At 35.1% G+C, this 13,483-nt stretch overlaps 1 protein-coding gene across 2 annotated transcripts in view; it reads left to right on the top strand.

The window, feature by feature from the left end:
- slc15a2 (solute carrier family 15 member 2) overlaps positions 1–13,483 on the top strand; it is a 14,592-nt gene extending 1,109 nt beyond the window's left edge. For both annotated transcript variants that reach the window (XM_066641431.1, XM_066641432.1), the window contains exons 2-23: positions 333–379; positions 678–765; positions 1,112–1,253; positions 1,885–1,977; positions 2,064–2,163; positions 2,797–2,887; positions 3,031–3,108; positions 4,984–5,066; positions 5,179–5,262; positions 5,360–5,449; positions 5,662–5,706; positions 6,812–6,847; positions 7,066–7,154; positions 7,833–7,914; positions 8,030–8,155; positions 8,415–8,570; positions 8,791–8,837; positions 8,992–9,099; positions 9,293–9,392; positions 10,167–10,310; positions 10,386–10,490; positions 11,296–13,483. In XM_066641431.1, coding sequence (XP_066497528.1) covers positions 333–379; positions 678–765; positions 1,112–1,253; positions 1,885–1,977; positions 2,064–2,163; positions 2,797–2,887; positions 3,031–3,108; positions 4,984–5,066; positions 5,179–5,262; positions 5,360–5,449; positions 5,662–5,706; positions 6,812–6,847; positions 7,066–7,154; positions 7,833–7,914; positions 8,030–8,155; positions 8,415–8,570; positions 8,791–8,837; positions 8,992–9,099; positions 9,293–9,392; positions 10,167–10,310; positions 10,386–10,490; positions 11,296–11,508 — 2,147 coding nt within the window. In that variant the 3' untranslated portion in view covers positions 11,509–13,483. The remainder of the gene's footprint in view (positions 1–332; positions 380–677; positions 766–1,111; positions 1,254–1,884; positions 1,978–2,063; positions 2,164–2,796; positions 2,888–3,030; positions 3,109–4,983; positions 5,067–5,178; positions 5,263–5,359; positions 5,450–5,661; positions 5,707–6,811; positions 6,848–7,065; positions 7,155–7,832; positions 7,915–8,029; positions 8,156–8,414; positions 8,571–8,790; positions 8,838–8,991; positions 9,100–9,292; positions 9,393–10,166; positions 10,311–10,385; positions 10,491–11,295) is intronic.

Below are 13,483 nucleotides of genomic sequence, written 5' to 3'. Positions count from 1 at the left end.
GTAAAATGTGGATTTGTTTTGTATTGCTGAAATATTCATGGGTATCCCTGGAAAAGATATCTTATTTTAAATTTAGATATCTTATCTTAAATAAAAAAGACTTGACAGAAAAGTTGACAGAAAGTCAGGACATGTTATACGCAAGGTTTTATTTTGGCACAACAAAAATTTAACAGGTATTTGTGAATGTAAATAAATAGTGTAGTGCTTGACAAAGGTTTCTAAAATGGCTCCTAGCTCATAGGCTTATATCGATTACAAACAGCTGACGGGTGTTAATTCAGTGCCAGCTGAGACAAAAAGAATGGTCATTCTTTTTTGTTTTCCCTTAGATGAAAATATGGAGAAGAACCAGTCTGAGAAAAAATCCCGCTCACCAGTAAGCTTATTTTTATCTCATCTTGCACAATGAAGAGGACCACAACAGATTTCTTGTAAAGGAACTTCATTTCAATAGAATCCTTATCCATTGAAAAAAAAAAAAAACTAGTTTCTTGACTGCGAGTGTGAGTAGTTATAAATAAGTATATTTAAAGAAAATTGAACTCATGCCAAAATAATTAAATCATGGTACTAAAAGAGAGTATCTGAATTAGATATTGCCTTTGTTGCTTTAGAAAATGTAAACACTGTCTAAGATTTAAAGTCTAAAAGAAATATCCCTTGTGTGCTTACAGAAAATATGTGGGACCAACTACCCAGTTAGCATTGCTTTCATTGTTGTCAATGAGTTCTGCGAGAGATTCTCCTACTATGGCATGAAAGGTAATAAAAAATGTAATCTGGGAAAATGTCTCCTGTGCAAATCACAATGGCCAGAGGTGCTCGTGCTTCTGTCCTTTCTCACATGACCTGAATGACGGTGTTTCTGTGGTTTGTTTTGTATAATTCAAAGTATTATTAGCTCTTGAGTTTTAAATACATTATCTACGTATCCTCCTTAATGCAAAAATAATGGTTTATCACATTTTATGCGGTTGATACAGATAATTCATTGGAAACTCTTTGAGCAAATGAGCAAAACCAAATCATTTCCCATAAATCCCCACTGTTTAATAATGGATTTGCATGCAGTATTTAACTGCCATGTTTATTTTTATTTTTCTTCTAGCGGTGCTCACACTGTACTTCCTCAACTACCTGCACTGGAACAAAAATCTCTCCACTGCTGTGTACCATGCATTCTCTGGCTTGTGCTATTTCACTCCTATTATAGGGGCCCTCATTGCAGACTCATGGCTGGGGAAGTTCAAGTAAGTTATAAAAACTAGCAAGGGCCCCCAAGTGACAAAGCTGTGTAAGCGTTGGCCCTATCATGGGGAGAGCACCAGTTCAATGTCTGGTGTGGTCTCAGCCATCTGAGTCCCAAGAGAGCACAATTGGCCTTTCTGTCCCTGGGTGGCTGTGTGGATTATAGTCCTTTCATCACAAGGCACTGTCAGCTGATGTGATGTCAGCTGAGTAGTTGGTGCTCTCCTCCAGCACATAGGGCAGTCCACTGACAGAGCATTAGTGGCAGCGCAAAAAGAAGTGGTGGTTTAAATCACGTGTTTAGGAGACAGCTTGTGTTTATCCTCACCTTCAGTTGTTATTCATTCATTCATTGAGTGTGATAGAAGAATTTCACTTTTTTCAAACCTTCTTTTTGCTTGAACAGCTTTGATGCAAACAAAAGCATTCTTAAAAGCATATTGTGAAAAGTATAGACACAGTAGGCTTCTCTAGAACGGCACACTTCACACTAACATTTTGTTAGTTTTTTATTACAACATAACAGAATCATCCAGACACTTAAACAATTGGTGTAATTTCTCTTGAAGCAAGCTTCAAGGAAAGTGCAGGCAGAAGCTGATGTCAGAATTTGTATTTGTGTTTAATTTACAGAACTATAATTTATCTCTCCATCGTCTATGTCTTTGGTCATGTGATAAAATCTGTTGGAGCCATTCCAGATGTGGGAGACAGCACTGTACACATGTAAGTTTTTTGTGTATGTGATATTTATAAATTGCGATTCATATCACAAAGACCAGCAGTAACTATTACATTTTGCTTTGACCTAGAATTTTGTCTATGCTTGGCCTGATCTTCATCGCATTTGGGACTGGTGGTATCAAACCTTGTGTGGCAGCTTTTGGTGGAGATCAGTTTGATGAAAAACATGTGAGAGAATTATATTGATTTAACACTGCAGTTGAGGTCACCGCATAATCAGTCACATGCAGTCTCACGCTTATCTTGAGAAGTCATATCCTTGCTTTTAAAAGCAACTTGTTAAAAGATACTTCATTGTCACAATAAATAACAAGTTACTGAAATGTTAATTTAAAGAAGAAAATAAACATTCTTATATTTTAATTTATATTCCAGTGCCAATGTTTGGACACCTTTGGTGAAATTACATATATAAAGTAGGCCAGTAATCTCTATTTTTTTCTCTGTTGAAGAAATCTACCTTTTATTATTTTACATTAAGTTGACCAAATACATCCAAATTTTGGAAAATGTGTCTGTTGCTAAATTCATCATTTAGATTTCATTTAGGAATATTCAAATCCTGTAAAAATATTTATAAATAATAATTGACAGTTTTAAAAAGTGACAGTGAGACTTTGATGCACATTATAAATACCCATTCTATGTATAAAATAAAGTCTCTCTGGATAAGACTGTCTATTAGAGAGTTTAAGTAAAAATGTACAACATATAAATAAACATTCATGCTAAAATAGTTTTTGAATGAATAATATTTGTATTTGTAATTAGTAATGTTTGTCCTTTTTACTTTTATTTTAGATAGATGAAAGGAGAAAGTTCTTCTCTATCTTCTACATGTCAATCAATGCTGGGAGTGTGCTGTCCACTATCATCACACCCATTCTGAGAGGTTAATTTCATAATAATACACATTTTCTCTGAAAAGTTTAACATGCCTTGTGTTTAAAGTTTGTCTTGCAAGTGTTTAGCTACGCTCAAAATTACTTGCATTTAGCATTAGTAAACACTGTTATATTCAATCATTCTGTACAGGTGATGTTCAGTGTTTTGGGGATGACTGCTATGCATTGGCTTTCGGGGTCCCTGCAATTTTAATGGTTATTGCTTTGGGTGAGTACCGCTCCTGGTTCATATCAAATTTAAACAGTATATTGTGCTGTTTAGGAGAGCAGTCCCACTGATGAATGAACAATTTAACACAAGTTTCACATGGTGCCTGACTGTCTTGGAGTCATTTCAGTCTGAAAGGTTAAACACATAAAAAGGAGAAGGGTTGAGATTTAGTCTTAATCCACTGTATAGGTGGCTTGTTAAAACAGTACCTTCATTTTTTAATTCACGTAACATCTTTGGAAAAACAGCAGGCTTATTAAACAGAACACTGTAGGGTATACACATGTAAGAATTTGTCAATATTCCAATGCTTCCTTTGTCCTGTGTAAGTCATATCTTCCCTTACTGGCTTCTCTTATGAGTGACCTCATTTTGATAAAAAGGCCAGCTGTTAGCTATAAATTAAGTTGGTAAAGTAGAGTTTGTTGTTTTACCGAGTATTCTGTAGCACAGCACTGCATTTTTCAACCTCAGTGTTTTGAGAATTAAATGATTTATATTGTTTCCATGTTTCATTTATTAATACTCTTGCAATACAATATGCAAGGCATACTAAGCAAATGCACCATACTGCTATTTGGGATCCTAGTGTCTAGTAATCCTGATTGCTTACAGAAGAATTTCAGTGACTAAAGTTTTTGAAATAAAATTTCAGGCTGAATCAATTGAACTGAATGGAAATTTACTGAATTTCAAATATGGCTTACATTTTTAAGTATGCAAATTTCCCAGAAATGTATATTTATCAAAGTAAAAAATAAAAATTTAAAAATTCCAAATTCCAAACCCAGAACATTTCTTTAAAGGGGACATATACTACACCTTTTCCACAAGTTAACACAATTCTGAGTTCTCAATAAAATGTCTTGCTTCAGTCAAAATACCTCAAGGAAAAAACAACACAGCACTGTTCTCCCACAGTCATGTTCAGAACGACAACTTTCAGGCCTGTTCCTTTAAATGAGAATGAGCCACTGCTCAGTTCAGCAAAAGAGCCCAGGAGAAAGAGCAGGTTTTTATCCACATTCACTTATTTCTCTGTATTTTTCTGTATTTTTTTTAAACCTCCTCTTTCGTCCAGTACTGTGATTGTAGAGATTCAGACGAAGAGCAGGAAGCAACATAAAAATCTGAATGTCTGCTGTTTTCACATAGAAACTCTGGAAAATGTCCTGAGAATTAGGTCTTGCCCTTTCACACATGTAGTGTACAGGCAGATATTTTCAGTGTGAGATGTGTTCTCACTACAGGAAATGACGCAGAGCCTGTGTAAGGTAAGATAAGATGAGAGGATATAATTTATTGACAGCTAAGGATGTTTTTCTGTGTAGTGCATGCCAGAGGCACAGCATGCATTAACTGTGAATTCTCTGGAAACATTACCTGCTCTATTCACAGATCAACTCAATAAAACCTTACACAGACCTATAACCTGTTTTTTTCCTGGGGGCTGGTAGGATAAAATCAGGCAATGTCCAGTATTAAAAATGGGAGAGGATTACTTTTTACTTTATTTTTATTTATTTTACTTTTTACAAATTGCCACTTTCTCTGTCCAAGGAGGTGATGTACAGAATAGAGAGACACCGAGAGATGTAGACAGACTGAAATTAGGATAATGGAATGGATAGTGGGAGAGAAATAAATATAGACATGTACTATTAATATCCATGTGGAAATTTGCAGATTTCTGAATTTTTAAATGAATAATCTAGCCAAAATGAAAAATGTGAGTTTCCACATGTTTAAAATTGCCTGCTTGCCTCCTACAGATACATCACCAAATGTGTGTTCTCTTCACCTTTTTTTTTTTTTGCCTGTTGTTCTTTTAAGGGTAGTATTACATTCACAAATTCACTCTTCTTTTTCTAGTGGTTTTCATTGCTGGAGGTCGCCTATATAAGATGACCCCACCTGAGGGAAATGTCCTATTGAATGTCTGCAAGTGCATTGGGGTAAGACGCTTTTTACACAAATACATGTCAGATGAACAGTGAACAGTAAATAACAACACAATTAGTAGAGTGTGTATGTTCAGTTAATCACTGTTCTTTTCTTACTGATCAGTTTGCTATACGCAATCGTTGGAGAAAGCCAAAAAACAGCCCAAAAAGGGATCACTGGCTGGATTGGGCAGAGGAGAAGTATTCGGTATGAATAAAGACACAAATATTACCAATGAAAAGCATATGGATAATATGTTCTTTAATAAAGTGTGTTTGTGTTACTGTGATCTCCTTTCTTCCAGAAACGTCTCATTCAAGAGATTAAAATGGTGCTGAGGGTGTTGGTTCTCTATATTCCATTGCCCATGTTTTGGGCTCTCTTTGATCAACAGGTACAAGTGTAGCAGCTGTCTTTAAAACTACCATCTTCTTTATTACAGTGATTACTGTGATTGTAAGCTCTTCCTCCAAGTGGACTTCATTACAAAGAAGTTCACACTCTTTAACATTTCTAAAGATAAAAAAAACAAACAGTTTAAAATATAATCAGACCATCACTGTGCATTTTCTAATAATGAACATTTCTTACTTTGTTTGGTGCCAGGGGTCTCGCTGGACTCTCCAGGCCACCAGGATGAACATGGATTTCGTAAGTCTTTTGTCCTTCCATTTGGAAAGCTTTATAACATCTAATGGATAATTTGAAATCCTGTACCTAGACGTTAGACTTTCAATTGTGGCATGAGCATTTGCATTTATGTAGCATAAGAACAAAATGGTCATGACCTGTTCATAATGTAACATTGTAGGTGAGTGGTTTGCTGTATGCAATGAATAACAAGATGGGAGAGAAAAATGGCTTAAAAATATTTTACCATTTTACCATGTTACAATGAAACCAGTCATTTAGACCAACAACTAGAAAAATAAAATGAAATCATTCACCATCAACCACCAAAAGACTTTGGAACCTGAATGATATAATGACCTAGGTCATCCACAGTCATTCTACTACTTACGTGTGAAGGCAGGTTTGTAAACAGCAGATAGTTAGGTGGCCATGGCTACAATGACCAATGTAAAAAAAATATGTGATTTCTGCACATTCTCTGAATCTTTTGATGGTGTCACGTAGTGTAGATGGTGGGATATAAAAAGTCTTTGTAATTTTATGTTGAGGAACATTTTTCAGAAATTGTCCCACAAATTTTAGATGCAGTTTTTGCTGATATGTGAACCTCTGCCCTGTTTTGCTTCTAAGAGACTGTCTAAAAAGTTATTTTTATACCCAGTCATGTGACTTTGTTGCAAGTTGCTGATCCAGCTGTTTTATTATTAGCTTTTGTTACCCTTGTCCAAACATATTTGAGATGCTTGCTGCTGAAAAATTAATTCTAAAGTTTTAAATGAGTTAATATTTTTCATGAAATTTTACAGTGTTTTACTTTCAATATTTGATGTGTTCTGTTATGAATAAAATGTGAGTCTATGCGATTTGCAAATTATTGCAGTATGTTTATAAGTACATATTACACAACTTTCTTAAAGTTCTTAAAGTTAATTACGAATGGTTGATATTTTCAGAGATGTTGTTTGTCAGAACATTTTGTTGAACAAAAAGATTTTTTAGCATTAGTTAGGGTCGAGTAATTGATTCAAAGACATTTATTCACCATCCCAGCAATCTTGCAGCAGGGCATTCTGTGGACTAGTTAACAAACAGTCAGGTAAATGATCTATTTTTTGTTTTACAGGGTGGAGGGTTTATTGTAAAACCTGACCAAATGCAGGTACGATCCACGCCCTTGCACAAGGGTTGCATAATTATATCTTAGCAATACATCTTTGCTTTTTATTATATGTGTTACTAAAAAATTATCAGAAACTTGAGCAACAAAATTTATTGTCATTTTTTATAAGCAGTATATTTTTATGATTTTCAGATCATGATGTTTATTGAGCGGGGAATTATGTGGGTGTGTGCTCATCTTTCTTTCCTGTTGTTAAGATGCTGAATGCTTTGCTGATTCTGGTGTTCATCCCTATCTTTGACATGGGTTTGTACCCTCTCATTGGCATCTGTCGGATTAAGCTCACGTAAGTGCTGCCAAAAGACACATGTCCATGTGGAATGTGAAACACAATAAAATTTTAACATCAATCGAAGTTCAGAACTGTCATCTAGAAGAATGCAAAAGAGCACAAAGACTTCATTGTCACTGGTTATATAATGGGACCTTTAAAGTGCCTTTTTATATACTTTTTGTATATCTTTATATACAAAACAAAAACATAAACACAAATAGAACACGTCTTATCAAGGGAAAAGTTCTTTGACCTGCATTTTTAGACGTATTTTGTAGATGCCGTGAATACAGCACACGTAGAATTGTGTGCCTTAAAATACTCCCTTTTAAGATATAAATGTGATTTTATTTCACAATTCTGCTTTTTATATCACACGAGCCAGTTTTGAATTTGGCCTACATTTTTTAAATTATGTATTACACATGAGAATACTTCATAAAAATGGTTAAATTTATGCCAATTAAAATACTAAACTATTACTCAGGTACATGTCTGTAAAACATTACATGATCAGTAAGTGTTCCTGGGACAAAGCCTATCCCACGTTTCTGCAGTCTTAAAAGCATACATTTAGCAATTTATGCTTCTTAAATATATTTGGATGCTTTGTGTTTTTGCATTAGCCTGGAGTTCTTCCTGAATCTTTTAAATAATTTCTCTAACTTCATGTCTGCCTTGAACTTTCAGGCCTCTGAGAAAGATGGCTACAGGAATGATCCTTGCTGCACTTGCTTTTTGTGCAGCGACTATAGTGGAAGTCAATGTCATTGTATGTAAAAAATAAAAATTAATAAATTAATTAATTAATTAATTAATTATATATATATATATATATAAAGAAACTACTACTGAAAGTACTGACAGTGATTTGCACTCTGCCACAGAAAACTGTAGTGGAGCCACCTCCAGCCAAAGAATGTCTTCTGCAAGTTCTTAACCTTGTTGATGGAGAAGTGTCCCTACACATTCCAGAACATGATATCTTCCCAGATCCAATAACATCATATAATGTGAGATGAAGTCATAACCATTTCATTCTTAATGCTTATGTCCTTTAATACGAATTGGATTTGCCTGGATTTCGTCATTATATTATGTTCAGAAAAAATACTCAGAAAACCTAAGTACCAGTATGTGATAGGAATAATTTCATGGCATATATTTTCATAAAACAAGTTCTTTTACTTTAGTGGATGATAAGTATGGAAGAGTCTGTTAAAAGAAAACATTCATATGTTATTAAATTCCTAAGCACTGTTTTGTTATCAGGATCCTTCAGGATACACAAGTCTTCTACTAAAGGATGCCACTCAAGCAATGACCATCAATATCACTCACAATGGAGAGAGTCATAATTGTGAGCTTAACTTCGCTGAGCACAATATTTATAGTCTCATTTTATACAATGGGATTACTTGTAACCTGGTGAGTTCCAAAAAAGGCTCTTCCACATGCTCTGTATTCTGGGAATTACTTGTGATAAGACAACATAATATTAAATAAATAATAGTGGTAATAGAATATATTGAATACTTACTTAATAACATTAAGGAGCCATTATTATTTGATCTTGAATAATGTATTGTCATTTCTGAAACTTGTTTACCAATTTACTCTTGTCTATCAAAAACTGTCTCAAAAACAGATAAAAGATAATGTCATTAAATCTGAGAATGGAGATGCATTTGTGAGGTGAGATTTATTGAGTTTCACTATAAAAACTGATTAGTATTTTTTTTTTCTTTAACATTTTTTATAGTCAAAGTTTAACTTCAGAGCAGTTATCGTTTAATGAGTCTTTGGATTTCATTCTGTTATACACTATAAAATGTTTGACTTTTTTCAGGTTTATTAATACCCTTACAGAAAGCAACAGCATAAGCATAGATGGAACAAAATTTCATGTTTCAGGCAATTATGGGATCTCTGAAAGTTTAGAAGTTAAAAGAGGAAGGTAAGTACTTTATCACTACAATAAATTATCTACAAAATCTGATTTAATTAAAAATGCAAGATTCATTCTCTCTTTGTGCAAAAGGGGGTGCAACTTCACTTGAAAATATTAAATATGTTTTTTTTTCTGAATTTCCTATTTCCTACTCAGGTCCAAGGCACTATGCTTGAATAAATGTCACTTCTCTTTGCAGATATCCTGATGCTGAGTGTGTGTCTAACACATCAAAAGTATATAAACTTGATCTTGGACTACTTGATTTCGGCGCTTACTACACAGTCATCCTCAGTGGGGTAAATATTATTACTCAGTGGATCATGTACGGTTAATGTTCCACTGCAGAATCCATAGCCATCAGGTTTAGATTTTGAGGGAAAGGTTTGTGGTTAATGTTTCAAAAGAAGATAAGATTTATGGTAACCACAATACTTGGAGGGAGGTGTTATAACAGGCTTCATCAATTCTCATTCAGGATGTCCAAAATCCAGCACAATAATGTCCCTCACCTCACAAAAAGTGATGTTGTCCCCTCAAAAAAGTTAAATACAAATAAACCAACCTCTACTACAATTCTATGAAAGTTTATTTGGTTTTAACATTAAACGTAACGGTGTTGATATGTCTAGTTAACATTTTGTGTTTATATTACATCGGTTTCAGAAGTGAATTATCTTTGCGGTGCATTTTGGGAACAGCATTGATGAGCGCAAACATTTGAACATTTAGGACGTTCACATCTCGGTTACTGGGATATTTTAAAAATTCTGGGTCGATGCAGGGTTTAGTAAGGTTTACCACCATTAATATCCAACACTGTGACCAGAAACTGACCACTAAGAACGGATGAAAAGATGAGTAACACAAACCTTTCAGAAACAGATGAGCTTTGGGTTCTAAGTTTACATGTGGATCAACATGGGATGTGTGTGCAATGGCAGAAATGACAATAAGTTTACAATGGGTTTAAAATCTCCAGTAACACAGGTGTGTCTAATCCACTTGTGTCATTGCAACACACAAGCAAAATGGCAAAATTAGTTTACCATCTCCCTGTTGATTTTATGCAGAATTCAGAAAGCCTATCAGCAAAGAAGATAGTGGATGTTCAGCCCAATGATATCCACATTGCCTGGCAGATCCCTCAGTATGTCCTGATCACTGCAGGAGAGGTCATGTTCTCCATCACTGGTTTGGAATTCTCATACTCACAGGTAAATCAACCAGTCTATTCTCTGCTGTTAAACTCCTGTAATTTAAGTTGCTAATGCCTGTACTCTTGCTTTTAGGCCCCGCCCAGTATGAAGTCTGTGTTGCAGGCCGGGTGGCTGCTGACTGTGGCTTTTGGAAATGTCATTGTGCTGATTGTGGCAGAGGGAGCTGGGCTGGAACAGGTAAGCAATGAAGCAAATCCAAACAACTTAACACTAGATGAATAACAGCAAGTTAAATAAATAAATAAATAAGCACATTTAACTGACAAGGAATCTATGGTGTAATTTAAGGGATACTGTCCAATATAGTTGATTTAGACAATAAAGTCCTACAATTTAGAGAATGGAACCAAAACTTTGAGTATAGGCATTTAAATTATAATGATATCATAAACTATGTAAAATTTTTACCATAAAATTACATCATCAAAATCATTGCAATGTTTCACTGGCCTGCAACTGGGAAAATAGGGCCTCTGTCTTTGCTAATCTGGGCTCAGCACAACAGAAATTTAGTAGCAGGGTAGGAAACCACATCCCCTCACTCTTCCTTCCATTGCTGTAAAATGGATTACACTACAGGGAGCCCCAGGAGCAACACAAAACCTGACTTAGGTAGCACACAAAATACTGGTTGACTTATTTTTTGATTTGTGGTTTGATGGTGCTAGATACAAAAGTTAATTTGAATGCACTGAATTAAATTAAATTAAATGCACTGAAGAGTCAGTTTTGCCATATGTCCCCTTTAAAAAATGTTTTAAATTATATAACAGTAATAATCTGGTGTTTATTTGCAGACATGTGTATATCTTAATGCACAAGTAAATTTATAACTTTTAACACAACAAGGGAGCTGCCTTTATTTTTCAAGATGCCTTTAGTCACGATACTATAGCTTTTATGCCCTGAAACACTGCTCTGTGATAACATGCGAATACCTGAATGTACATGTAATTGTGTCTGGATGTTTTGCCATTTACAGTGGACAGAGTTCCTGCTCTTTGCTGCTTTGCTAGTTGGGGTCAGCATCATCTTCTCCATTATGGCCTACTTCTACAAATATGTGGAAACTGACCAACTTGACAAGCTCTTCAGTGAGAATGCAAATGAGAGCAACATGTGTAATTTGAAGAATGATAAGAAAGAAAAGGACAGCATGGACCTCAAAGATATCCCAAAAGGCACAAAGATGTAGCAAAATCATTCATTCTTTCTGACGATATCCTTTCAGCATGTTTAAATACAATAAATCAAGGAAAGCTAATCCTATCAAGCAGGGAAATTGTGGTCATGGGACTTTTCATGCTGACTTAGTTTGGTCTTTATATGCCATTTATTCAATCCTCAGTTGGTCTCTATTACTCAGGGATCATACTTCCAAGCTCAAGTACCAGTAAATAACAGACAATAAATTATGAAGGGACATTTAACAAACTTACTTGGTACTGTGGACATTATTAAATCCATGTCTTTGAATAAACGTTTTGAATATATTTATCTTTAAAAAGTTTATCAGTACACAGTGAGAAACATTGCTGTCCTTTGAGACTGTTATTTGTACATTTGAATTTTTTTTACATTGTAGATATAAAGTTGTATACAATGGTGCTTAATTTTTTGAACCTTTAAAATTGTCTATATGTCTACATATATCTGATCTAAACTTTTATCAGATTTTGAACAAGAAAAATGAACCCAGTTAAACTAAATAAACACATTTTCCTTGGTGATTATTTTAATATTTAGGGAAATTATCCAGTATTACAGATCTGTGAGTGGCAAAATATTGGGAAACTTTGCTTTCAGGATCTGGTATGGCCTCCATATAATTGTTGATCAGTCCTGCACATCAGCTTGGAGAAATTTTACCTCATTCCTCCATCTCCAACTCAGATATTGGAGGTATTCTTCACATGAACATCTCAACTTAACATAGTCCCAGAAAACATTTTTATATTAAGGATAACGATTAACATTGTTATATTAAGGTCAGGACTTTAACTTGGCCATTCCAAAATAAATTAACTTCATTCTTCTTTTACCATTGATTGGTAGAGCTACTTTTTTTTTTTCTTTAAGTCTTGCTGCATGACACAGATCCTTTTGAGATTCAGTTTATGGACAGATGTCCTGACATTGTCCTTTAGAATTCTCTGGTATAATTAAGAATTCATTCATTTATATTCTGTACCTGCTGTATCCTGTTGATTGTCAGCAGTGGGCCTGAAGCCTACCTGGAGTCACTGGGCTCAAGGGCACCACTCACTCATCCAGTCATTCATACATTTACTCACACTTATGGAAACTTTTGAATAATCAATGTAACTACCAATATGTTTTTGACTGTGGGAGGAAACTGGAACACACGGAACAAACCCACACAGACATTCGGCGAGCACACCAAACTCCTCAGAAACAGTGACTGAATGTGGGGTTTGGATGACAGCTTCACTGCCTGTAGCACCATCATCCTTTTCTAATTAAGAATTTACTGTTCTGTAAATGATGGTAAATCATCCTGGGCCAGATGCAGCAAACCAAGTCCCAAGATATGATTCTACCCCCATGTTTCTATTTTTGTTCAATTTTGGTCACAGGTTGTTCATGTGATCTCTAGTAAACTGCAGATGGGCAGCTATGGTCTTTTTAGGGAACAGTGGTCTCATTATGCAACCCTGCTATATGCACCATATAGTTGTTTAGAATGTTCAGTGGACTCATCAAAATTAACATTAGCCAATGTTAGAGAGACAGATGCTTGGAAGTTACCCTGAGTTCCTTGTGACCTCACAGACTATTGCATGCCTTGGATCTTTGTGGGTCGACCCCTCCTGGTGTGGGTAAGAATGGGTGTAACAGTGGTCTTGAAAACTCCCTTTGTAAACAGTCTATTTGACTGTGGATTTGTGGAGTGCACTCTGTAGAGATGGTTTTGTAACCCTATACAACCTCATGAACATCATGTAAACCCATTCAAATAGATCAGTTAAAATTAGACTGCTATTCTTTGTCTCAATTATAAAGTAGCAAATTATTCACATTGTGGCTTAGTTTTGGTGATGTTCTACTTTTTAATTAACTGAATCATGCTTAGTTCCCAGGAGGTATGTACATCAACAGCAGGGTCGAATCTGGGGCATGAGGTCTCAGCATGCTACAACTACGCTAAA

The sequence above is a fragment of the Hoplias malabaricus genome, chromosome 12 (assembly GCF_029633855.1).
Source record: "Hoplias malabaricus isolate fHopMal1 chromosome 12, fHopMal1.hap1, whole genome shotgun sequence".
NCBI lineage: Eukaryota > Metazoa > Chordata > Actinopteri > Characiformes > Erythrinidae > Hoplias > Hoplias malabaricus.
Note: the sequence above shows the minus strand (reverse complement) of the source record. Positions and strands in the feature narration are given on the sequence as shown.